At 37.4% G+C, this 26923-nt stretch overlaps 1 protein-coding gene across 2 annotated transcripts in view; it reads right to left on the reverse strand.

The window, feature by feature from the left end:
* The window catches only part of IBTK (inhibitor of Bruton tyrosine kinase), a 102435-nt gene extending 76029 nt beyond the window's left edge, over positions 1–26406 (reverse strand). For both annotated transcript variants that reach the window (XM_068551673.1, XM_068551672.1), the window contains exons 1-9: positions 26227–26406; positions 15948–16636; positions 11099–11195; positions 9844–9968; positions 6129–6239; positions 4610–4780; positions 2803–2920; positions 2533–2713; positions 414–537 (exon numbers count right to left, since the gene is read on the reverse strand). In XM_068551673.1, the coding sequence (XP_068407774.1) occupies positions 414–537; positions 2533–2713; positions 2803–2920; positions 4610–4780; positions 6129–6239; positions 9844–9968; positions 11099–11195; positions 15948–16268 (1248 nt within the window). In that variant the 5' untranslated portion in view covers positions 16269–16636; positions 26227–26406. The remainder of the gene's footprint in view (positions 1–413; positions 538–2532; positions 2714–2802; positions 2921–4609; positions 4781–6128; positions 6240–9843; positions 9969–11098; positions 11196–15947; positions 16637–26226) is intronic.
* Positions 26407–26923: the final 517 nt, after the last annotated feature.

The raw sequence follows: 26923 nt of genomic DNA on the forward strand, positions 1-26923 counted from the left end.
GAGAGAAAATTTCCAATTATGTATTTTTAATATTGCCAGCTTAGCTTTTTACTTTTTTTAAGAATAGTTATATATCTCATATCTAAGCAATTCAATACCATTTTTCAGTACTCAGTGTATATATCAAATAAGCTATCAAAACCCCTTACTTCCATTTTAAGTGCAATAAATGAAACTTTAAACTACAGTTTAACAAGGCAGTACTATGCAACATCAGTTAAATGTCATCATACTTTCTTTGAAATACCAGCTCCCAACTATCAATAATCAGTACTGGACATCAAAAACAAGTAGGGGAACAAAAGTCAACAGGAATCATCACTATCATAGCAATACAGTTTTACATCATCAGGTCTCCTACAGCTATCAACTGAGAACAAGATTACTATGCTTTTGTATAAATATATACTCACCCTTCCAGCTCCATCCATTCCAAGAATGCAAATTTTTTCACCCCCATTTTCTTTCAAATGTTCAGGATCAACTTTGTATTCCATATGCCCCCCAGATACAAGAACCTTTTTCATGTTTAGTTGTCTGGGTGAAAAAAAAAATTCTAGATTAACATGTTCTCTAAAATATACAATCAATTTTAAAGAAATTACTGTTCAAACACTAATTTAGGGTGATTACTGTGAACGGTGGAGTAAGATGGTTTGGTCTTTGGTATCCTCAGTCCCTCCTTTTATGAGTTTCCCCTACACAATGACCATTTCTTTCTATGGCAAGTCCTTCCCTCCCCACAAGTCTCTACCTACCCAGATACACACATTAACCATCTAAAACCTCACTTGCTCATGTACACACATTCTCTCTAGCTTAAATAACTGATAAGCCTAAAAGCTCCTAAATATATCTGCATTGTAACAGAAAAAATTTAAACCTCAGATCAAAACAGAAATCCTTAATTTCAAATACGGACAACTTTAAATAGATACACCTACCATAAAAATCATTAGTATTGCTAATTTAATAACTCATGCACTAGCCAATTCATTATACAGTTCATTACATCTACACATGTGATGTGCCTGTAGCATTCTGTGAAACCTGCCTGCTATTACTCCAATGATTATCCTCCCTTTCAGATATTTTACCCACGTTTTAAAATGTTTTTATTTGTTTGTTTGTTTAATGTTTTTCTTCTCAAAATTACTATGTTGTAACCAGCTGTAACAAAAGAATTTTCTTAGTGAAAACTTGCATGTAACTTATATTTATGTAATTTAATGTTATCAGGGCAAATTTTATAAATGTAAAGTAAAAACAAAACCTAACATTCCACAAATCATCTCATGCTCAGAAAGAAACCTACATAGTCAGTTCTAAGAAACATGTATGTTCACATTTTCATGTTTTTATAACTGAAATATGACCTACAATTGATAACCTTCCAGTTGTTACACACAGAAGATAAGTTGTATATATTGATGGTTGACATCTGCTCATGAGCTAACCTCACAGTTGGTATCTATTCATGAAGTTACCATCTCATTGACATTAGCAAAAGCACATTCTGTTGCATTTCAATTCAAATCCCTGATTACTTTAAAAGCTGGATAACTACTCTCTAGAATTCCTACACACTCCTGCTTCTACTAACTGAGCTATTGTATCTGCTCAAAGATCTATTTCTCTACTTGTATTTATTACTACAGTTATAATATAATGAAATATTATGTAAATCAATGAAATATTAGTCTGAAAAGAACACTTTCTGTAAAAGCTGAATACTTTAAAACGACACAATAAATATGACAAGCAAAAAATGGCTGTCAAATCAGATATGGATTAACCAACCAACTATATAAAATACTGAAAATATATAAAAAATATAGGATTCTGCCCTTAACTTACTTCACACTTGTTTTTTTAAGCACTTGCTCCTTAAATCATTCAAAATGAAGTAACAGGTAACACATTATAAGTATTATAAGTATGGTTTATGCACAAAAGACAGAGAACTTCAATTGGCAGACCCATCTTAGTTTTATAATTCCCTGCTTTAACTGACTTTTTGATTAGACAGCCAACTGCTTGTTTACTGCCATGTTACTAAAACAGATAACAACTGGCTATACAGATACAAAGATAACAAAATATACCACTTAGGTATAAATACATGGACTGAGTAGAGGGTCCACAGAATATGATTATTTTTTTTAAATAAATAAGTGTATAATATATAAAAGGCTACACATGAACCAATGATGATAGTGTCACAAACCAAGAATTATGATTCATCTAGTTCTGCGCACCTGAAGCATAAAAAAGGGAAACTTATAGGTCATATTTAACCATATGTTACCATAATTCAGAAATAGTGTTTTACAACCTACAAAGAACTTTTATATATATTTACTGGATGTTTGCCAAAAGACTAAGATTATCAAAGGCAAAAACTCCTGACTTTCCCACCGTTCAATTTTCTCCATCTGACATTTCAGAGAATGCATAAAGCTGATACTCAGATATTTGCTGGAAGAGCTGAATTATTATTAAAGTATGTTTCTTTCACAAAAATACACATACTTAGAAGCCATCTTCTTGCACTGATAGTCTGCAAGTAAGTAAATATCTCCCTTTGTGGTAACACAGACAGTTGCCCCATCACTAGCAGCAACCAAAGACACAGTGATGTCCTTATGATGAAGGGCAGAGACTTGACGAGGAGCAGTTACACACTTTTCTCCATTGGGATCTAGTAAATAACCTAAAAAATTACACAAATAAACAAATCACAAAATATCCGTTTTAAGAATACAATTTATTTTTCAGATATTGTCATCATGGATTTCTTACCCAGCTGTCCACCATTTAGTCCCATAGTGTAAACAGCTTCTCTAGTCCATAGCACTGTGTGAAACCTGCCTGCTGCTACTCCAGTGACTGTCCTCCCTTTCAGATATTTTGCTTGCATCTATTCAAAAGGCAAATAAGACTTCAGTTTATTATGTACCTATGAACTAACAGAATTTTGCACAAGATCCAGCAGACCAGGGTAGCAAATATATGGCATACTTGCTGCCAGCACCCCCCTCAAGTGCTAATGGCATTCATCACTAATAGATCTCAGCACTAATACTGAGACCCCAGCTCTTCTCAGAATACAAGACATCTTGATGCAGCCACCTTAAGTCAGCAGTTTAAACATGTAAAAAAAAAAAAACTGACACAGTATAAAAACCAAATCATTAAACTTTTGTTAACAAGCAATATGCAAAACAGGCGTTCTCATTCTTATTAAAAACTATGATACCTTTAAACTTGACATATCCAGAGTATCTCAACAGTGACACTACTGACAGTTTGAACCAGATCATTCTTCGTCGTGGGGATTCTGTTGTGCATCGTAGGAGGTCTAGCAGCATTCCTGGACTCTGCCCACTAGATGTCGGTAGCACCACTCCCACCCCTACACCCAGCTGTGACAACTAAAAACGTTTCTAGACACTGCCAAATGGCTCCTGGGGCACAGAACTGTCCACACTGAAGAGTACCGGCTATGTCCATATCAACCCAGAGCTCTAGACATTGCCAAACGGCTCCTGGGGCACAGAACTGTCCGCACTGAAGAGTACCGGCTATGTCCGTATCAACCCAGAGCTCTAGACATTGCCAAATGGCTCCTGGGGCACAGAACTGTCCCCACTGAAGAGTACCGGCTATGTCCATATCAACCCAGAGCTCCACGGTAGCCACACAATGAGAATAAAAATGGGAGTAAAATCTACCATTTCTAAAGAAGCCTGCAAAATGATTACATATCTACAAATTCCACAGTTGGTTGGGGAAAATGGGCCTAAGAAGTACCAAAGATTGCAAACTACCTCTAATTATTTTGGAGTAATTCCTGTTGATTCATTAGCCATCCAGGATGGAAAAGCATTGGATTTTAAAGCTTATTACTAAAAATGTGTATCTAATAATCATTTTAAATCCAGAGGATTAAACCAGTGAAGAAGTCTAACACCCAAAATACAAAATCTTATGAGTTGAAAACACATTTGCTATATGTGATGATTCTAGTAACATATTAATGTTAAAGCACCAGTCCTGTCCTGCGTACTAGGTCCCTAAAGTTGAGGAAAGGCCACCCTCTGGTGGTGGTTGTACAAATGGGAAGGGGAAAACAGAACAAGAACAGTTGCTTTTAGACCTATGTTCCCTCACATAAACTTGCCAGGTATGATTTCTGCGCAGAGACAGATCTACCATGAAGCCAATAACCTTAAGTTTCTGGATGCCTCATTTACATGGCCCATTTTTTACTTACAAAATTTCTATTTTTTTCTTAAGGAGGGTCTCAAAATTATTTAAGTTTCAAACCCAAAATATCTGGATTCCCCGATGCTTATGAACACATACAAGTTGAATCTAAGGCAGTTTGCTGCCTAATTTCCCAAGTGCTTTCTTCCTCACTCCAAACAAATGTTAATCTGTACATTACTATGCTTAATTTCTCCTGTGAAAAATAAAATATATACCACTGAAAAAACACACTGTTGAATACAAGTAAAATAAGTTGCTCTGTCAATGCCTTCCATTTTTTTGTCCATATAGGTTTTATACCAATGGTCACCTTATTATTTAAAAAAGAGAAGTTTACCTGTCTGGGTACATTACAACTGGAAGGTGGAGGAATGATTCCTAATTGATGAAAAATATTTAGGCCAAACGTATAAACACATCCATCTTCAGTTAATACAACAGTATGATCCTTAGCAGCTGCCACTTGAGAACAATTATGACCACTCAGTCCTTCCACAAGCCTAGGGACCTACAAAATAAAATTAACTTTAGTATATTACATTAACCATTTATATACAGTACAAAATACAAATACAATCTTATGATACCACATCCCAAATGATACGACTGCTGTACACCTGTATCTATCATAGGCGAACTGTACAATTCAGCAAGGGGGAGATAAGTTTAATGGACATTGCTTTGTAAGTAAAATACAAAATCCCAGTAAGACATTTCAATAAAACAATTTGATTCAATAAATGATTTCTGAGCCCTTATCAATTATCATACACCAAGTGCAAACGTGTTTGGTTTGAATAAAGGGAGCTCTTCAGCCAAAGTATTCATTGGTGTAGTGAAGAAATAAATAAGAATACAGGAATCAATGCAGCCCTTCGATGCATAACCAAACATACGATATCATATTCCTTTAAAGTCATCTGTTCTGGGTTCAAATCTTAATTCTGTCATTTACCAGCTATTTGATCTCAAACAAATCTCTTATCTTCTCTCATTTTCTTCATCTGAACACAAAATAATAATAGCATTTTGGATGATAAAAAATCAGCATAAGGAGTAAATGAGTTAGTAAGTACAAAACACAACACTCTCTGGCTCAGAGTAAACAACTGATAAATGAGTGCTATTATTATTGTCATTGTGTATAAAATGAGGATAATAAGGCCTATAACCTCACAGGGCTGTTGTTAGACTTAAGTCAAGGTAATGATATTGCATGGAAAGCATGAACAATGCCTAGAACATAATATACCCTCGAAAAATGGAAGAGACTACCATAGCTCTCTCTCATTTTTAAAGACCTCTTAACTGATGAAGATGCCAGCAGTCCCCTCAAAAAAAACTTACCTTAAAAATAACCTAGTGAGGAAATAACTTTCCTGAATGTAATGATTATTAGGTTTCTTCCAATTAGCACTAAGTTTCAGTAGCATAAGTCAATTTTGTGATTATACAATGAAAATATTGGCTTAATTTTCAGACCACAAATACCTTAATGAGAAGTTAAAAATGAATAAAAACTTGGACCCCGGACTACAGGAAAAGAGTTTTACAATTAGTCTGATTTTTTAAATTTCAACTATGGAAATATTTGAAAGCTTATTTATGTACTCTCCTGACTCAATGTTTGCTATACAATATAATTTTTCTTTGATGCTTTAGAATTTTGCATCATATCTAAATCCTTATTTTGAACACAATATACCAGGAAAGTAACTGATCTTCTAAACTCTATTATCAGTCGGTATATTATTTTCTCCTTATAGTTGGTCAAAAAAAATTTTTAGTTAACTGAAGTTTCCAGTTTATAAAATTTTACCGAAGTTACCTAAACTGTATAATGACATTTCAATTACCAAGCATGTCTGTTCATCTCCATGGCCTAATCGTCCTCCAGGACCATGACCACAGGTATAAACTTGCCCTTTCTGAGAAAGAAACACTGAGTGAAATTTACAAAGCACCACCTACAGGAAAACAAGAGAATATTATTAAACTTCTGTGAATAAAACATCCTTTATTTTATAAAAAAGAAATAAGAGAATATTACTAATTGTTTAAGCTAGATAATAGGTACATTAGGATTCATTATACGGTTCTCTCTACTTTGTACATGTTTAAAGTTTTCTGTAATAAAAATTTATAATATATGGTGGTCTATTTTAAAACTACGTCTAAAAACACTGACATTCGGGGAAGAAAAATTTAGAAGGAATTAATAAGCATGTGTTACCCACAAGAGACTAAACAAAGGAAAATGCAAATCTTAAGTATTCAACTACAAAAAGTAGCAGCCAGTTGTTTTCCAATTTCATAAAATCTCAAACAGCAAGAATTGAACAGAGTAAAATATGAAGCATAAAAGATTACCAAATAGTGACTATTACTAAAGAAAATAGTGAAAATGCTTTAAGAGTATTTTTTCCACCTTATAAACAGGGAGTGGGGGGTAAACAGTATGTGCTTTTTATACCTCTGATTTTGTCTAATATATCTTTAATATAATTACATGGCTTTAAATAGTTTTACACTAATTTTCAAGCTTTTCTCTTTTCCCCACTTCCTTTCTTACTGCTTCCTTCCCAGAACCCTCTTTGCCCTGACAAACAGTTCCATTTTCATACATTCTTACCAGAAAACAAGGTTACTAAAAGGGCTGAACTGCATCAGAAGGCAATAATAGGAAACCAACAGCAGTTTTAAATATGCATGCACTTACATACCTAACCTGCAGGCCACACTTTGCTATTTTTCAATGCATCAGTATACTTATTTTACCTTAATACTATCTAAAAATCCTTTTTTATTTTTAAAAATAATCTGCATTTACATCTCTTATGCCACCCATAAATATTTCTAGCTTAGGATATTAAAAAAAGGATTAAGAAATAAAAAATCCTAGAATTATTTTCCAGAAAGTCAGGGTCCTTTGGAAAAATAAGAAAACCATGGACTTCCCTGGTGGCGCAGTGGTTAAGAATCCGCCTGCCAATGCAGGGGACACGGGTTCAACCTCTGGTCCAGGAAGATCCCACATGCCACAGAGCAACTAAGCCCGTGCGCCACAACTACTGAAGCCTCCACGCCTAGAGCCTGTGCTCCGCAACAAGAGAAGCCATCGCAATGAGAAGCCCGAGCACCGCAGTGAAGAGTAGCCCCTGTTCACAGTAACTAGAGAAAGCCCGTGCGCAGCAACGAAGACCCAAAGCAGCCAAAAAAAAAAAAGTTACAAGCTGAATTGCAAGCTGTTTACACATATCCCTAAACCACTTGGCGAGTTCTGTAAATACATGTGCCTATGATAATGCAAAAATCACTATCTTCACTATCTTATTTAGCTGTACCATAAATACCTGAAAAGTCTAAAAATAAAACCCAAAATTGTATTCAAATTTGTAATACAAAGTTACAATCTGTAAGGGAAAAATTATTTCATAAAACCAGAAGTAACACATTTTGTTCAATTCTATATTCAATATTAGAATGCCATTCTATAATCTCTGACTTCTACAAAACAACAAATACCAGAGTGAAAGACCTCCAACTTCAAAACCTCTGAATTTTTTAAGAAGGTAACTGATCATGGATTTTCATCTTAATTCTCAGGAATATATTATGCTAATAATAATCATCTCTGTCCCATGGCAGTTAATTCATCTGGTACTATACTACAGAATCAGCCCTTTTTCAGTAACAGGGCTCTCAATATAACAGGTGCTCAGTAAATATTCCCATTAACTTGCTTCCATTTTTCTTACTGAAATTTACACTGCTTTCCTTCCTCTCAAACCTATCCATAGTGCTTGTGTTTCAACCCTCCTCTTCGTAATTAAAAAAAAAAAATCCCTTACATCCTTAATTTCTTCACAAAATACTCTCACATCCTTGCCTTAACTGAAATGTAGTTTTCTCTTTGGGTATACTGTTTCATCCTTAACCCTACCAAGTGGAATATGCTCAATTCTTCTACAGCACATGTATCTTAGGATCAGAAGGTACAATCAGCCCGTTTCCTAATGCCACCATTATTCCTTCACTTTTGTGTAAAAATCTCTGCTCCTGAAAAATCTCACCTCATGAAATCTGACTATATCACGTACTAAGTCAGAAAAGGAAAACAGGTATCTTTCTAAGTGCCTCAACTCTGATCAATCATTAGTGGCTGTTGACGGGTGAATTCTGAGGACCTGTTCAAGTTCAGTCTAAAATAGAGAGGGGAGAGAAGAGGGAGGAAGGGAGGGAGGGAGGGAGGGAGGGAGGGAGGAAGGGAGGGAGGGAGGGAGGGAGGGAGGGAGGGAAGAAGGGAGAACAAGAGTACGCTGTGACTGATTAGCGACATCTGCCAAAGGCTCTGAACTAGGTGAGTAAGAGCAGCCAGCCCTGCTCTAACAGCTTTCCTCACACTCACTAGAGACTCTGACCCCAAGCTTATGACTCTGGGCCATCCCAAGTCCTTTCAGTATCCTAAGTTCCCCCAAGGTCTATGTAGATGGCCAGTCAGAATCCTAGCTTTCAGGACACCACTCTACTCTCTACTTCTCTAGTCACTCTTCATTCCCATGTGGGCTCCTGTTCCTGGCCTCTCAAATTTTAATATTCTCTTGAGTTTAACTCTTCTATTTCATTTTTTTTAAACTGCTAATTGTGATACATTAACTAATGACTTTTGGTGTGAAAAACACTGTTCTACAGAACCCTAAATATGGTGGCCATATAATTTATAATCCAAATATTTGGGGGAATAAAAGGGGAATGACATTAACGATTACATCAGGAAAAAAAAAATCACGTAGAGATGAACTCAAAAGACACATTCTGAGGTGTAATTTTCAGGATTCAGAAACTGAGATTTATAGCTTTAAAAATTAAGTAGAGAATGTTTAGGAGTGGCAAAATTAGCACTTCAGACAGTTAAATTTAAAAACTTTGAAAGAATGTCTGGAGTACAACTGAAATGAAACCCAAGAGGAAGAAAGGCTGAGGCTACAGATATAAATTACACACACACACACACACACACACACACACACACACAGAGAGTTACAGAGAAAGATGAGTAGGTCAACAGTAGCAAAATCCACTGAAGTGGAATCATCCAGAATAATGATATAAGGCCAAAGACCAAACCTTTACAATTATCAATTAAAATTTTACAATTACTTGTATTTAAGAACTCAGGTTCACTTACCAAAAACTAATAACAAACTTCATTTGAGTATCAACAACAAATTCACTTGAGAAACAATTTGAAGAACTCTAATTAAGTAGAAAGAAAAGCTAGAAAATCAACACAAGCTCTACCTTTTTAAAATTAATATCTGTATAATGCCTTCTAACTTCTAACATGCCTTACACAAACATCTCATAGTTTTATAATATTTTACATAGTCTAAATATGATTAAGACTAACAAAATCTAAAAAGAATTAGTAAAGTTCTGTTCATCAATTTCTTCATTCAAATATGTTACTGTACCTTCACCAAAGTTAACATAATCCAAATGAAAGATAAGCTATCAAATACAAAAGTTCTTTTTAATCTCTAAAAGTACTCAGATTGTATTTCAATATACCTGCTTGATATAAACCCCACTCCTAGAGAACAGATCCACCAACTCGGGATGATGTTTGCTATTCTGGCTTCCATGACCCAGGGTGAAATTTGTATTATCTCCCCAAGTGTAGACATCTGTAGGATCTAAAATGAAAATTAGTTTTTATACTCTTTTACATTTTAAACAAGTAGCAGTGTAGTTTAATTACAGATATACTCCACTAATCAGTTTACCTCAAACATGATTCTTCACAAAAACTAATTTAATTACCATATTTAGAAAGATACTACCAACCCTCTCTTTTAAATTATGAATCTAATAATTTACTATATAACTCTAAGAATAGAAATCAGAAAATCCAATTCAGCACAGGCTTGTCCCAATGTAAGCAATCTAACACTTTACCCTTGTTTCTTTAGCAGTTAAAGTTTAACTGCCAAATGATTAAAATACCACCTGCCATATGCACCTAGTTTCCATGAAAATAATACATATAATTATTTAAATGTAAAATGTTATTAAAACATTTAGTATATAAAGGTTCTAAATGAAGCAAACATGATATTAGTTCCTATTTCTACAGAAACATCATTTTCAATTAGTTTGCTCTTGATAGATGCAAAATCACACTAGAGATTGGGCCAGTATCCATTAAACTGGGATAAAACTTAATCACAGCTAATTATGATATAAAGCTTCATTTTTATTTTGGAAGGCTTATAAAGTTCTTGAATGGAATTATAACTGTAACTTGCAACATAGTGTCCAAGATAGAAATAAAAATGAAGAACATGTCCTTACTTAGCTTGCTCACTAGTTAAAATGCAAATTAACTAGTGCCCCCATTTAAATCTCTTCTCCTTTTCAGTCAATTTCCATTACCAAAGCTCCCAGGGCAAAAAAATAGAAGAGATAAGTGCAATGAGAAGAAGGAACACATGGGTAGAAGAATCACTTCCTTTCCCCCTCTACCTCAAATGCTGTTACTTTCTGAATGCACATCAATGGCTTTACAGTAGTTACAATTCTAGCTGCCTTCCCTTTTTAGGCTGTGTTTTTACTCTTATACACAGAAATGAACACTGAATCTGAAAAATGTAAAATAAACCAAAGTGCTCTGAAAGAAAACCAAAGTTATCAACCAACATACATCAGAATAAAAGTTCTTTGCAGATATCCACACAAATTTTCTCAGGTATTTCTATAACAATAAAATTTCATTAAAATTTTCTAAGCTGTACCTTAATGGAATATATTTGTGGAATTTTCTTACCGGTATTTCTGAATACTACATGAGCTGGTCTATCCTTCATTAGAAGATCCAAAGCTGACAAGCCTTCTTTATCTTGAATATACAGACTAACACCACGCTAAAAAAAAAGGAAAAAATATGTGTGTGTATATACAGATATATATGTATTTATTTTTAATCATTTACCTATAATCAGTAATTTATTTATCAAAAAGTCAGATGATAAAACCCATAAATACATTAAAAATAAACATTTAATAACAATTATCTCCTATGCTCATACACATTTATTTCTCACATAAAAGAAAACTAAGAGAAATCGAATATCCAATTCTTGGGGGAATAAAGAAGAACCAGAAAACGTGAACAAATAAAATAACATTTAAAATCAAAATGAAAAATAAATCAAAATGAACTAGATATGAAAGCTTTCCACAGTAAGGCAGGTCAGTTACTGAGAAGGCCCTAACTTTTGGTCTGCGTCTACATGTGTATGTACACACACATGCTTTTTTTTTCGTATTTACAGAGCCAAACTCCACATCCAGCTAAGGGCTGTAAAGATTTCTACACAATGGCAAACAATACTTTTTACTTTTTATATATATGTTTTTTAGGATTTACTGTATATAATGTGATCACCTATGCTCCACCTTTTTGCCTTGAATTCTATTACATCTATTACTGACATGAAGACAATTATATTCTTTTATTTCTACTTGTGTGATATATATTTTTATATTTTTCCACTTAAAATATTCTACTTAAATTTTCAGAGCACTGTCTCTTACCACTTATAGTTAGATTGTATCAAAAAAAAAAATCCCTGAGAATGCACGTGTGTGTGTGTGTTTTAAGAATGAATTTAAAGTAACCTGTAGTTTTATATCTCCAGAATTCAAACATGAAACAGAACATTTTCTGTCCCATTTATTTAAGGCAGTTAGCACACCCTATCCCTAGCACCATATTTACTGTTTTTAAAATATACTGGAGGAGGGGAGAAATAGAGCAATGTTCAATTCATATTATTATTATTACATACAGTTTTTTAAACACAAAATGTACTCCTTTTCATAAATAACATTTAATATTTGCTGATAGTTTAATAAGGCATTCAACAATAATTTTAACTTGTGTGAGTGATCACTGCCCATCCATCTACACACACAGTTTACCTGGGCAATTACAGGTTGAGACGAACCATGAAGTTTTTAAACTCGAACCACAACATGTTGGAATACTCTTTTGGGGTTACTTAAGAAAGAGAATCTCCTCTTACCTTGTAACAATGGATTTTAATAAATTAAAACCAAGATGGTTCCAGATGGTTATAACACTTGATTTCACACGGGTTGTCAATGAACAAAAGTACTCGTTAGTGAGCTAACAAATAAAACAAAATTCAGAAGTGACCTATGATCTTAACAAATTTAAAAGTGTATGTTGCCTGCTACTTTCAAAGTTAGATACAATAAATCCATGTGGGAAGACCTGAGCTTGGCCTTCATAAGGGTAAGAAGGGTAGATTTCAGGGCAGAGTGTTCCAAGCTACGAATCTGACAAACAGGATCCCAGAAACTTAGATCCCTGGAGAGTTTACTTTACCAGTTTTATAAATTTGTCCTCAACTTTATATATATATACCAACTGGACCCGAATAAGACTACATACAGTTGCATCATCCTAAGTAGCCCCAACTGCATAAAGGACTAGGAACACTTTTTTGCCTTTACAGCTCCCTACATATGGTGGTCTCTGACACTTTCTAATATGCTCACCTTAAACTCTAAAGGTAGTAGGATCAGTGTGTAGTCTAGTCTATCCCATTTATTAAAAGATCAACTCTTTACATATCCCCAAAATAGTAGGTAAATTCATTAGCTTATTAAATAGTATCTAAGTATAACCAAAAAACAAACTAACAAACAAGCAAAGAAAAGGATTCTATCCTTTTTTTTTCCCACTACAATATCCCTAGCACTTAGATCACTGCCTAATACACATTAGGCACTAAAAAAAAAAATGTATTCCAAATACTTTACAAACAGTATATCACTTAATCCACACAATCTTATGATTCAGTGAGTTCTTCCATTTACAAATGGGAAAAACTAAATCAAGTTCTTCCAGGTTAGTAATATAAGTAAACCACCAATATTAAAGAAAAATGGTATAGAGGTAACAGACACAGCAGGACCCTACGAACATAAACATGCCTCCTGTCACGGAATCAAGAAGGTAATGAAAACCTGCATAAGATATGCTGTTGCTACTCTGGCTTTTGGTAGACAAGAAGTTTCTGCTGAGGTTTTTCCATCTTTGGCAATCGGGAACTGATAGCACGGGTGTTTATTTATTGTACAATTTTAGCACTTAATTTTAAAATTTCATACCTATAAAGCTTTTATCAAATGTAATTCATTTAAAATGCGTTTTTCTGTATAGTCTCTTCTTGCTAGTCCGTAACACCTTAAATGCTAGCGCCATCAGCAGAAGTGGAACTGACATGAACACCCCTATCATTGCAGCCCTTCCAATTAAAGGAGTGTTAAAAGGGGAAAGAAGTCTGTGCTAAAAAAATGCAGATGGCTTACAGCAACATGCGAACACTAAATGGGTGAAAGAGGTTTCTGTGGGAATATTTTTATCAGTGGGAAGCATCCATGTTAAGTGTCTATCACGGATCAGAAGGACGCTGATGATGATAAGACAGTCAAGGCAAGAGCAAGGCGGCCCAAGGCACAATTTCCTGGCTTCTCTAGCCAAGGAGGCGAGGATGATTTCTAAAGGGAAATGAAACCCAAAGGGAGGGAAGGTCCAAAATTCAGACCAGAACCTATTTCAAACTGAAGCCCCAAATCCTAACACCAGAATGGCAACCCCTAGGACAGCAGAAAATCCAAGGACACTCTCAAGCTTGAAAGGATTGGCAGTCATCCAATTTTCCAGCAGAAACTGGTGGGAAAGGGTAGAAGTAGAGCTGATAGATGCTTTAACTCTTACTAACCTAGCTTTTCCTATAAAAGAGATTACAATAAGGAAATTAAACTGATACCCAAAGGTTTTAGATATAAGAGGAATTAACAGTACTATTAATAAACTTAAGAAAAGTTTTTCTTCACTGAAACTCCCTGGGGGGAAAAAAAATAAGGAAGGTACCACTATTATCCTCTTTTTATAGATGAAACTGAGGTTCAAGATTTAGTAACTCATCCAAGAGGACTCAGTTAAGTAGTAAACCTAGATAGTTTAGTTCCAAAAAAGGATATTTTGCTATTAACACATACTGAAAATTATTTTGATCAGTAAATGTTACCACCTAAAGACCAGTATGTAAACAATTTTTCTGAAGTCAAAAACAGACACCAGGACTTCCCTGGTGGCACAGTGGTTAAGAATCTGCCTGCCAATGCAGGGGACATGGGTTTAAGCCCCGGTCCGGGAAGATCCCACATGCCACGGAGCAACTGGGCCGGTGCGCCACAGCTACTGCGCCTGCGCTCTAGAGCCTGTGAGCCACAACCACTGAGCCCACGTGCCACAACTACTGAAGCCCACACACCTAGAGCCCGTGATCCACAACAAGGGAAGCCACCGCAATGAGAAGCCCGTGCACCGCAATGAAGAGTAGCGCCCACTCACTGCAACTAGAGAAAGCCTGCGGGCAAAAAATCACCCAAGGCAGCCAATCAATCAATCAATAAATAAATAAATAAAATTTAAAACAAAAACAGACACCAAAGATAAAGACACTGAAGATAAGCTCCCTAATGCCTTAATGTGACCACAAGTGCCTTGAGGACAGGAACTGCTTTGTTCTTCTCTGGTCCTCCACAAACATGACTAAATGCCTATACAAAAGCTAATTGTTCAATTTAAAACTCATGACTTCTAACAGTTTTTAATTTGCATTCATTAGTGAAATGACATCCATGGGGTATATATCAAAACACTTCATATTATTTGGCTAAACAGTACAACAAACCTAGATTTAATCTACTTGATGGGAAATTTAAAATAAACTGATTCTAATTATTTTTTTTAGAGGTAGATTTTTTTTTAATAAATTTATTTTATTTTTGGCTGCGTTGCTGCACGCGGGCTTTCTCTAGTTGCAGCGAGCGGGGGCTACTCTTCGTTGCGGTGCGCAGGCTTCTCATTGTGGCGGCTTCTCTCGTTGCGGAGCACGGGCTCTAGGCCTGCAGGCTTCAGTAGTTGTGGCTCGCGGGCTCTAGAGCGCAGGCTCAGTAGTTGTGGCGCACGGGCCTAGTTGCTCCGCAGCATGTGGGATCTTCCCAGACCAGGGCTCGAACCCGTGTCCCCTGCATTGGCAGGCGGAATCTTAACCACTGTGCCACCAGGGAAGCCCTGATTCTAATTATTTTTTTAAAGAACTATAAAAACTTAATCCTAGCCAAACAAGAAATAAACACACTACTCAAAACATAGTCCCTAAGTGATTTCAATAACCAGTGCCCTTTTAAAGTAGATAATAATATAGTTATACAAAAGGAAACTATATTTCTTAAAAATACTAAAAGATATATAGTACTGAGTAAATGACAAAATGGGATTTACTTCAAAATAACATGGGGTGGAGAAAGTCAGTGGAGACATACATAACACAAAATTGGCCAAAAGTTCATGATACATTGTAAACTTTGGTATATGTTTAAAATTTTACATAAGAGGTTTAAATTAAAAGGATATATGAGACTTGAATTCTAAAGATGAGTTATAATAGTAAAAGATATCAAACAATTGATAAGAACTCAAATCTCTTTTGGAAAGTAAGTGGAGTATATGAAAAAGATTAAGAAAAACACATGCCAGACCAAATAGTTTTAAATAAACAAATGACACTTACCTTCAATAGAGACCAAACACAATCAATATGTCCATAAAAAACACTTCTATGTAAAGCTGTCCATCCTGATTCCTTGTCTTTCACCAATGGATCCACTCCTTTCTCAATAAGCCAATCTAACACTCCTTTCTTTCCACAGGAGGAAACAAGGTGGAGGGCATTTCTGCCAAAGGCATCCTTGATAGTTGCAGCATTGTAACAATGACTGGAGAGAAAGGCCTTAATCTGGTTTTCACTCCCCTTTGTCACCACAGAAAGGACATCCAAAGCATGCTTCAGGGATCGACACTTTGATGTGCAGTCAGGGATGGAAGAATTCATCCTAATTGTTTTTATACAGCTTACTTCTTCTGAACAGTCAGATAATTTTAAAAAATGAAAAAGCCAGGACACAAAGGTGCTATTCAGAAAGATTTATAGAGAATAAATGGCCTGTTTAGGATTATAATTTAAATCCTCATGGCAACAGTATAAAACCATATAGATTTGTACAATTTATTTTGGCACTTAAATCCAACAATTATAAATAGCCCTATAAAGTTTATATCAAACACAAGTTCTTTATTTAAAAAAAACACTTCCCACAGTTTATAAATTATTCCTGGAGTCAAGCACCAAGGGGGAGGAGGAGGGGAACTCCCCCTCCACACTGTCCGATCCTTTTAAATATCCATAATTGCAAGTGTGACCTATAAGAGAAGAAAGATAAAGTAAAAAATACACAATCTATCTCTTGCTCAAGTATTTTACAATACAATTACCTCCATATTTAAGTGCCCCTAATTCCTATTTCAAAAACAAACAAGCAAATAAATGAGCCTACCAGCTTCTCACTGATAGGATCTGACGTTAGTTGCTCCCCCTTCCCTGTGATATTTTCTCCCTATGGAATGTGTGGCAAAGTTAGGAGCTTCACTGACAAAAAGCTCGACCTCCTCTCCCAGTTTTGATAAGGGAGGTTAGTTCTGCTCGGCCACAAGCCTGACTGAAAGGTGGCTCCATCCACCTCCACCCGAGAAAGTTGAAGAGGAAAGGGAAGTGGATCCGCTTGGCAGCAACCCTCCAGCCTGTTCGCCCGGATTCTACGAATGTTACCATACAGGTAACTGGAAGGGTCAAAGAGCTCTCACATCCGAGGTATGTCTAAGTTATTTGACTTCACTCAAACTTTATTTCAGAATCCAGGCATCACGAGTAGATATGTATATGTGGAGCGATGAAGTTATTAATGCATTTAATCAGGAACCCCAAAATGGAGGCCACCCCAGTGTCCTCACCCACTTCACAAATCTAAACCTGTCAGTCTGCACCTACAGGACACACCTGTCAAGGAATCCTAACACCGATCAATCCTCCAACTCCGCTTTAGTGAGTTCACCTCACTCTAGAAAACAGGACCTGCATGCCTTATTAGGAAATCCCCAACCTCCTAGCCAAGCGCACCCTGCTTCAGAGTTGCCTCTTCTAACATGCTGTAAGTCTCTCTTGCCCAAAATCCCTTGGAAGATTGCTTCACTGCCAGTGAGCACTGACTCCCCACCCCCCGCAATCCATGCGTTGTTTTCCCTTGAACGAAGGACACCCAAGTCGTTACTAAATTGTTTTGATTTTGTCATTTGACAGGAGAGAGAGAGAAAGAGAGAGAGAGAGAGAGAGGGAGGAGTGGGGGAAGGGAGGAAAGGAGAGAGAGAAGAGAGAGAGAGATTACTTTGTGCTATTCCTGTGTTTGAAGTGCTTTTCAAGCCCTGGAATTGTAGTCACCTGTCCATTTCAAAGGTAACTTTTAAAAGAAATGCACTTCAAAGCCACCTTGATATTGTTTTTCAGATAGCCACAGTTTTGCATTATCTGCTCTGTTATTGTTGCTAATACCAATAAATTTAACTAACCATGTTAAAAACAAACAAACTTTCCACTGATAGAAAAAATTTTCACATCCTGAGATATGGGGAAGTCATCATTCTGGCTTATACATGACTTGGCTTGAACTTTACGCTAACCAAAACAGCCTGTCTTACGGCCTGTCAAACACACACTGTACATCTGCTTCAGCCATTAAAGAAGAGTGTAGCTCATCATCCAGTAACACAAAAGGTTAAGTTGCAACGCACTGCAGAGGCCCACTGACAGTACGTCCTGAGGGAAATTCAGGATGGGAAAAACAGGATGAAGCATTCTATGCTTTGGATCTACAGGCTCCTAGGTAGGTAAAAAGACCAGATTCTTGCACCTTCCCATACACAGGAAAACACTAAAATCATTAACACGAGATATCTGTTCTTTGTGATTAGCAGTAATCTTTTACCAAGATGTATGCTTGACTACATGTATTTAAACACTACAAGTATTTAAAACATACATAAAAAATTTTAAAGACAAAAAGGAGAAAATTTTTCCTTAATATATCATCTCTACAAATCATTAAGAGACCAACAGAATAAAAGTCAAACAATATGACCACATTTCTCAAAAAAAAAGGGGGGGGTGGATTTAAATGGATTTTTAAAAAGAAAGAGGCTCACATCATTCAAAAGAAATGTAAATTAAAAACTATAATGAGACACCATTTTTATCTATCAGAATGACAAAGATCAAAAAGGTTTAAAAAAAAAAAAAAAAGGTTGATTACTATGTATTGACAAGGTTGTGAAGAAATAGAAACTCTACTCCACTGTTGGTGAGTATAAATCAGCACAGTCTTTATGGACAGCAATTTAGTAATATTTACTAAAATGTAAAATGCACATTCCTTCTGACTCAGTTTTACTCCTAAGAATTTATCCTGTAAAACTATATCCGTGTGTGAAATGGCATAAGTACAAGAACATTCATTGCATCACTGCATGGAAAAAACCTAAATAGTTAAAAGATAGTTATGGCATGTCCATTCAACAGAAGATTATTCATGTATCAAAAAGAATAAAGTAGCTATATATTTTCTAATATGAAATAATCTGCAAGATATATTGTAAAATGTCTCTTAAAACTAAATGTATCTGTAATGCCACGTATGAGAAAATGTACATGTAAGTATATGTTTATGCTTGAATATGCATGAAAGATGTTTAGAAGAATACACAAGAAAATGGTTAATAGTGGTTGCTCTAGGAAGACCACCAATGCTTGGAGACAGATATGGAAGGCAGACTTACTTTTTACTACCAGTAACCTCTTTTGAATGCTTTACCATGTGTATGCATACCTATTTTAAAATAAACATCTTAAAAATATAAATAAATGCTAATATATTGATTAGAGAAGCCCACAGGAAAGTCTAGAAAACTCAACCATCATACATGAGCCTCTAGCTTTTTTCCAATATGCTAATGTGTCTGCTTTGCCCATTCAGATCTGGAGAAATGAAATATCATTGTCAACTACTTGAAAAGCTACTAGCCTTCAGTTTCTTCACTTCCTGTTAGAAAACTAACCACCAATATATTAGAAATTTTATATCTAGAGTGGACTACTTTAAGCATTTCTCCATCATCTTTTTATTTATCATCTCCTAATTATCTTCTTCTTTCAATATTTTTGTGCTCTGGATTTTAAATGAGTAGTCAACCCATCTATAATGCTTAGATTTTAAAGCTTTTATATTAGAAATTCTACATAAATTCTCTTCTCCAAGGTATCAAATTAAGTTCCACAAAATACTTTTTTTCATTTTAATTTATTTTAAAAATACAGTCGGCCCTCCAATGCATGTTCCACAACCGTGAACCGAACCAAGCTTGAATTGAAAATATTTTAAAAATTCCAGAAAGTTCCAAAAAGAAAAGCTTGAATTTGCCTCATGCGGGCCAACTACTTACATAGCATTTTCAACTATAGTTGACCCTTGAACAACACAATGACCCTCTTACAGCTGGCTTTCCCTATAGTAGGTTCCTCGTATTCACGGTTCCACATCTGCAACTTCAACCAAAGGCAGATCCTGTAGTACTGCAGTACACATTTACTGATGAAAATCCGAGTATAAGTGGACCCATGCTCTTCAAACCCATGTTGTCCAAGGTTCAACCATATTTACATAGCACTGACACTGTATTTAGATATTCTAAGTAATCTAGAGATGATTTAAAGTATACTGGAGAATATATGTTGGTTATATACAAATACTATGCCATTTTATATAAGGGACTTGAGCATCTGTAGATTTTGGTATCCGTTGGGGTCCTAGAACCAATGATACCCCAGTGATACCAAGAGACTACTGTATTTATCTGAATGACAGAGGAAAAACGGTTATAAAACTATTTAGAGCGACACAAGTGAGTTTACATATATGTACAGGAAAAATTTGTGTGCGCCAGACATAAACATTCCAAATCTGTATTTTCCACTCCCATTTCAAACCACACTAAGTCAGAAATCCTAAACCTAACTAGTTCTTAACTATTGTGATTTCCGCATCTGGAAATGATAGCACAGAACCAGACAACTCCTAGTCCTTTCTAGCTCCAGTTCTGTTTCTGCTAGACTACATATAAACAAGCAAACAAAGTGTTTGGTAGTTAGTTGACATGAAGAAAAAAGTACCAAAGCCTCAAGTAGTTTAAAATGTTTAAACTGGAAAACATGACAGATGGCAAAATAGTCACATGTAGTTAATTTCATCCCTTTGAGGCTCTAAAATTTTGCCATCTTTGTTTTCAGTGTCTTCCTAATACCTGAAAGGAACTACTTATGTGAATAACTCAAACCCTACATGAAATAATTAAGATACAAGAGAAAAGAATTCCCTAATTTGTTACTATACATAATTTAAACACTTAAAAGGGAAAAAAGAATATTAAATATAAACAAAAGTGATACTATACTATAATATATAATGAGAGAGGCACATACAGAGTACTATGAACATAAATTAGGAAGGGACTAAGTGACTAAGAGCTAAGAGCTAGCATTTCTTAGAATCCTACATATTTGGATTCAAATATAGCAATGCCAGCTGTTACCAATTACGTAACTCTACAAATTACATAATCTCTCCAAGCCTTCATTTCTTCTTCTGAAAATGGAGACAACGCCACCAACCTCAAAGGGTTACCGTAATGACAAATAAAGCTGCTTATCATGGTACCTGCTACCAAATGTACATTCAACAAATAGCAGCTTTTATTACTATCATTTCTTTGGTAACAAAAAGATAACAAATTTTTATTCCAAAGTTCATGTTTGGGCTTCAATGTCTCTGCTACTAGTTTCCATGCATTCTTCTCCTATGAAACCATACATACTAAGGTTACCAATGACCTCCAAATTGCGAAATACTTTTGGTAACGTTACTTGACCTCCCTGCTTTCGAGTCATGACCACAACATTCTCGTAAGGAATCTAAAAAGGAGTACTGAAAGCATAGGAAACCAATGAAGCATCTGCGCATGGGATCTCTCTCCTACCACTTCTTCCAAGGGCATCTTCCCTTCCCCTGACCTTCAAATGTTAGGCTTCTCTCAGTGTTCCACTTCAGTCTTCTTTTCCTCTCTAATTCATACTCACCCTGCATAATTTCAATCTCTTCATGTTAACTTTAACCTGTGCTCATAATCCTCAAATACGTCTCCTGCCTTCACATCTTTCCTAAATTCCTGGCCCAATGCCTAGTGTTAGTCTTATTATGCTTTCAACAAATGCTTATTGAAGGCAAAGAAAGCAAAGGAAATACTTATTAAGCATGTAATATTTTACATGATGTGATATTTTACATCAAAGAGGTTAAGTAAGCCACCCAAATCACACTATCAGTAAAAGAGGAGTTAGAATTCAAACACAGATCTATTTCACAGTAAAGTCCCAGCTATTTCTACAACACAATGCTGCCTCTTCAGTGCATCCGCAGGTCATAAGGTACTGCGAAAACGAAAATACACAGGACTTAAATATTCTAGATATTCTAGTACAGACTCATGGATAATACTTAAGTGAAAATATAGCTCATTTAACAACTGTATTGACTGAACAAGATTTATTATCTATTACGCGGTCTCTACCATCAGTGGGGCATGGTCTAGTAGAGGAGAATGATTTTTATTAAATCAAGTCCTAAAAATATATCATGATTAAAACCTATGATAAAGATATAACAAGTGACTCATAGGAATGGGGAGTCAACAAGAGGGATAAAGGGAAGATTCCCCAAAGGAGAGGAGATGAGTATGTGTCTGCCTGATAAATTCAGGGCCAGTGGGCATTTGAGGCAGAAGTAACAGTAAATAGAAAACACTAAAATCACCTTGGTCCATTCTGAAAATTCTAAGTAATTCAGAAGACAGAAATGCATAAGGCCTAATATATACACAGGGATGAACTAGATTATAGACAGCCTTATGTGCCTTTCTTCAGGGATAAAGAAAGTGAGCAATTCAGAAACATATTTAGGACCTTGAGTTGACAAGATGTGGTCAACTCCTAGGTTTCTGGCTTGACTACAGATAGAGCAGCCAGGAAGAAGAGTAAAGGGTAAATGCTTTGTAAATCAAAAAAATAAAACAAACTGGAAACAAAAGGAACAAACAGAAATTAAAGGAGAAAATTTTTGCTTTGTATGTTATGAATACGAAGTGTTGATGAGAAACTGAGCCGGAAGACTGTAGCTAGCTACACAGGCGATTGTTAACCTTGAAGACTGGTCCACCACATAGGTGCCAGCCAGTAGAGGTTGAGCCCTCAACAATGGCTCACAATCCTATTTAACCTTGGTGAAGAGTTCAGTTATCTTCCTAAAACACAAACCTGATCATGCTATTCTCTCACATATCCAAGACCAAAATGAACCAATATCTGTATTTCATGTGTTAATAGCATTGTGACCTCAGGAAGAGGATGCCAGCTAGACTTGGCAACCACGTAGCACACAAAGTTCAGACTGTGAATTCAGAACACTGAGCTAGTAACCACTAAGTGACCCTGGGCACATAAGAGTTGCCTAAGCTTCAATTCTCTCACTTGTAAAAAGGGAATAAAAACTATTTATCTCCTGAGTTGTTCTGAAAAATAAATGAGACAATTCATGCACATGTAAGCACCCAAGAAATGTTACGAAGGAAAAAGGAACATAGTGATATAATGTATTGGTCAAAAAATAGAATAACTATATTAAAGCCCTTTCTGCTTGGAATGTTTTTACCCAAACCTTTACAGGGCTGCCGACTTGTCCACGGCTTACAAACATTACATCTACCATCTTATGAACTTTCAAATGGACAAGCATAGTGCTTTACATAAATGAACTAATTTAATCCTCTTTCCAGCCTGTACTGCCCTGTATGTATTAAGTAAGAATGGGGTTCCTATAATCTAAGAATTGGGTTTCTATTATCTAATTGGTCAAGTAGCTTAATCTTCCTAATCCTCAATTTCTTCTTCTGCAAAATGATAATAACAACATGCCTTGTAAGTGTGGACCTTGACTACACATAAAGATTCTAAGCTCCTTGGGGCTTCCCTGGTGGCGCAGTGGTTGAGAATCTGCCTGCCAATGCAGGGGACACGGGTTCGAGCCCTGGTCTGGGAGGATCCCACATGCCACGGAGCAACTAGGCCCGTGAGCCACAACTACTGAGCCTGCGCGTCTGGAGCCTGTGCCCCGCAACAAGAGAGGCCGCGACAGTGAAAAGCCCACGCACCGCGATGAAGAGTGGCCCCCACTTGCCACAACTAGAGAAAGCCCTCGCGTAGAAACGAAGACCCAACACAGCCAAAAAAATAAAATAAATAAATAAATAAAATCCAGCCATTCATATTAAAAAAAAAAAAAAAAAAAAAGATTCTAAGCTCCTTAAGGCAGGGAAGAGAATGCCATACTTACTCATATTTCTCACAAAATATAATATGTATTCAATAAGTAGGCTTATATTTTTAAAGAGTTCTCTAAAATCAAAATATCTTCTCTATAAACTTGTATCTATATTAACTGTCACAAAGCTACAAATTATAGTGACTCATAATTGGAGAATTTTTAAAATTTTAAATTCCTTCTGTAAGCCCTGAAAATAGTTCACATAACTTTAAAACATCAAGACTTACTACTTTAGGAAATTAATAATTTAACTTTATCAATATTGTATTTTATTTTATTCTGTTTTCTCAATTATTCTCTGGGTACAAAGGATAGAAACTTCAATATTTTACTAGTGCAAAGCCCAGTTTCACAATTGAACAATTCCCCAAATTTTAGGGGGCAAGCACATCTCTGGAGGTGGCAAAGAATTACTACCCTTGGGCCTTCCCTGGTGGCGCAGTGGTTACGAATCTGCCTGCCAATGCAGGGGACACGGGTTCAAGCCCTGGTCCAGGAAGATCCCACATGCTGTGGAGCAACTAAGCCCGTGAGCCACAACTACTGAGCCTGTGCTCTAGAGCCCGCGAGCCACAACTACTGAGCCCACGTGCCACAACTACTGAAGCCTGTGCGCCTAGAGCCTGTACTCCACAATAAGAGAAGCCACTGCAATGAGAAGCCTGCGCACCGCAACGAAGAGTAGCCCCCGCTCACCACAACTAGAGAAAGCCCACGTGCAGCAACTAAGACCCAACACAGCCAAAAATAAAATCAAAAATAAAATAAAATTTATTAAAAAAAAAAAAAAGAATTACTGCCCTATTAACGATAATAAAGGGACTTCCCTGGCAGTCCAGTGGTTAAGACTCCGCACTTCCACGGCAGGGGATGTGAGTTTGATCCCTGGTGGGGGAACTAAGATACCATGGCCAAAAGATGATTAAAAAAAAAAAAAAAAAAAAAGAAAGAAGATAATAAACTAACTTTGACATCATTTATAATAATTAACTAAGTAACACTGAGCTCCTTATGCAATATGGTCTATTGTACTTTATGGTTCCGAAGCATAACGTAGAACTTAGCATGCTGAAAGCCCTGGACACAAGTTCTTTTGTTTTAACATCTTTATTGGAGTATAATTGCTTTACAATGTTGTGTTAGTTTCTGCTGTATAACAAAGTGAATCAGCTATTTGCATACATATGTGCATATGTATATCCCCATATGCCCTCCCTCTTGCGTCTCCCTCCCACCCTCCTTATCCCACCCCTCTAGGTGGTCACAAAGCACCGAGCAGATCTCCCTGTGCTATGCGGCTGCTTCCCACTAGCTATCTATTTTACATTTAGTAGTGTATACATGTCCATGCCACTCTCTCACTTCGTCCCAGCTTACCCTTCCCCCTCCCCGTGTCCTCAAGTCCATTCTCTACGTCTGCCTGGACACAAGTTTTTTTAAAAATTTTTAAATAATGGAAGAACCATTTTTTAAATTCCTTGAAGTAAACCGCTTTGACTAAATATCCGTACTTCCAGCAAATATCTATACTATAATTCTTTTTAGAAAACATCTCTTTCTGCCCTTATCTGCCCTATATCAGTTTCTAAAACCTATTAAAAAAAATCAAGGAATTTAAAATAAAAAGGGCAGTGAAAAGATCAAGGAGCTATGGAAGGACGTGAATTTGCACATCATGGGCATAAAAACACTACCACTCATAGAAGTCACGTTCTTTTAGTACTTCTGATAAATCTCGACTTTCAAACGCCCTACTTCCAGGCATGAGAGAAAAAAAAAAAAAAGGTGCTACATCAATCTCTGCTTCCTGAAAAATATCCCGTCCGGCTAACACACTTTAAGTTTTACTACCTACGTTGGAAATCCAGAGTCACGGATACCCTGGGTTACTTGTTTCGCTGATGAACTAAAACTTTTTAGAAATCGGCAACATGATACAAGAACAAAAGGCCTCTATCCTGTGTCCCCCATCCCCCCAAGAAAGAACGGGTCCCTTTTCACTTAACAGTCGATTCACACTGAACTTCATCGTTAGCCTCCCCAGACTGAACTAAAACTTCTGTGACGCCACGAAAGGGATAAGAGACGTGGGCGCCTCGAGGAATGGCTTCAAATTCAAGGCTCCAGGGGAAGTGACACGAGACAACTATCAGAAACTAGCAGCGCCAACGTCGCTGGAGGGCTTGGCAGGCAGGACCGCAAGGTAGCGCGGCGCCCGCACAGACCATTCATTAGCTCCGGGCGGCGGCGAGGAGGCGGCCGCCGGGACCCGGGCCAAGCAGCCGGCCCCGCAACGCCTCTCGCGGAGCCCGGCAGCCTCGGCGCCGCTGAGGCCCCTCCCCGCGGCCCACCCGGGCCACCGGCGCCCGCGGTCACCCTCCGGAAAGATAACACTGTCCAGTCGCCCCGCGACTCAAGGGACGCCGTTGCCTCTGCCCGTTCCGCACGGTCGGGCCGCACCGAGCCCTCCCTCACCAGTCGCTAGATGAAAATCCTCCGGTGGTCTCCGCGGGGTGGGCACACGGTCGCGCAGGGACTCATCCTCAGTGAAGGCAGCAGAAGAAAACGAAGGGCGCCAGTGGACGCCTGTCCCCAGGCCCGGCTCAGCTCCGGAAGCGGCTGCAGCAACAGCCGCCGCGTCTACAGACTTCTAGAACTGGGGCAGGAAGGAAGGGCCGGCACGGGCGGGACCCAGGAATAAGGCGGGCGCTGATTGGCTGGGGCTCGTGTATGCCTGTGGAGGATTGGCTGGTGTCTGCCCAGAAGGTCTCGCGTGGCAGCGCCTAAACTGTGGTCTTCCCCTGGCACCCTAAAGGAACTTGACCCCTCCGGCCTTGGGGGCGGGGAAAGGCAGCGGCCGAGGACTCTGGGCCAACGGGGGGTGTGAAAATGTCCCTCCCGGGGTCAGCAGTAGCCCAAGGAGAAACCTCCCTCTCCCCGCAACTCGAGACTTGGAATCCAGGATAAACCCTGGTGGAGAGACTGAGTTCTGGGGACCTGGACGGATGCCTTGGTCACCACGCAGCAGAAACCAGAGGCGTGGGCATCTTGCACCTAAGAGAGTTTCCTCCTGTCGCCCTACCGGTGGGGTCACAGGAAAGCCCAGGGCGTCGTCTCAAAGAGACTCAGCCTCGCCTCTCCCCGGCCGCTCCCACCCCCGGATTTTCCGGGG

This window comes from Eschrichtius robustus, chromosome 9 (genome assembly GCF_028021215.1).
Source record: "Eschrichtius robustus isolate mEscRob2 chromosome 9, mEscRob2.pri, whole genome shotgun sequence".
Classification (NCBI taxonomy): domain Eukaryota; kingdom Metazoa; phylum Chordata; class Mammalia; order Artiodactyla; family Eschrichtiidae; genus Eschrichtius; species Eschrichtius robustus.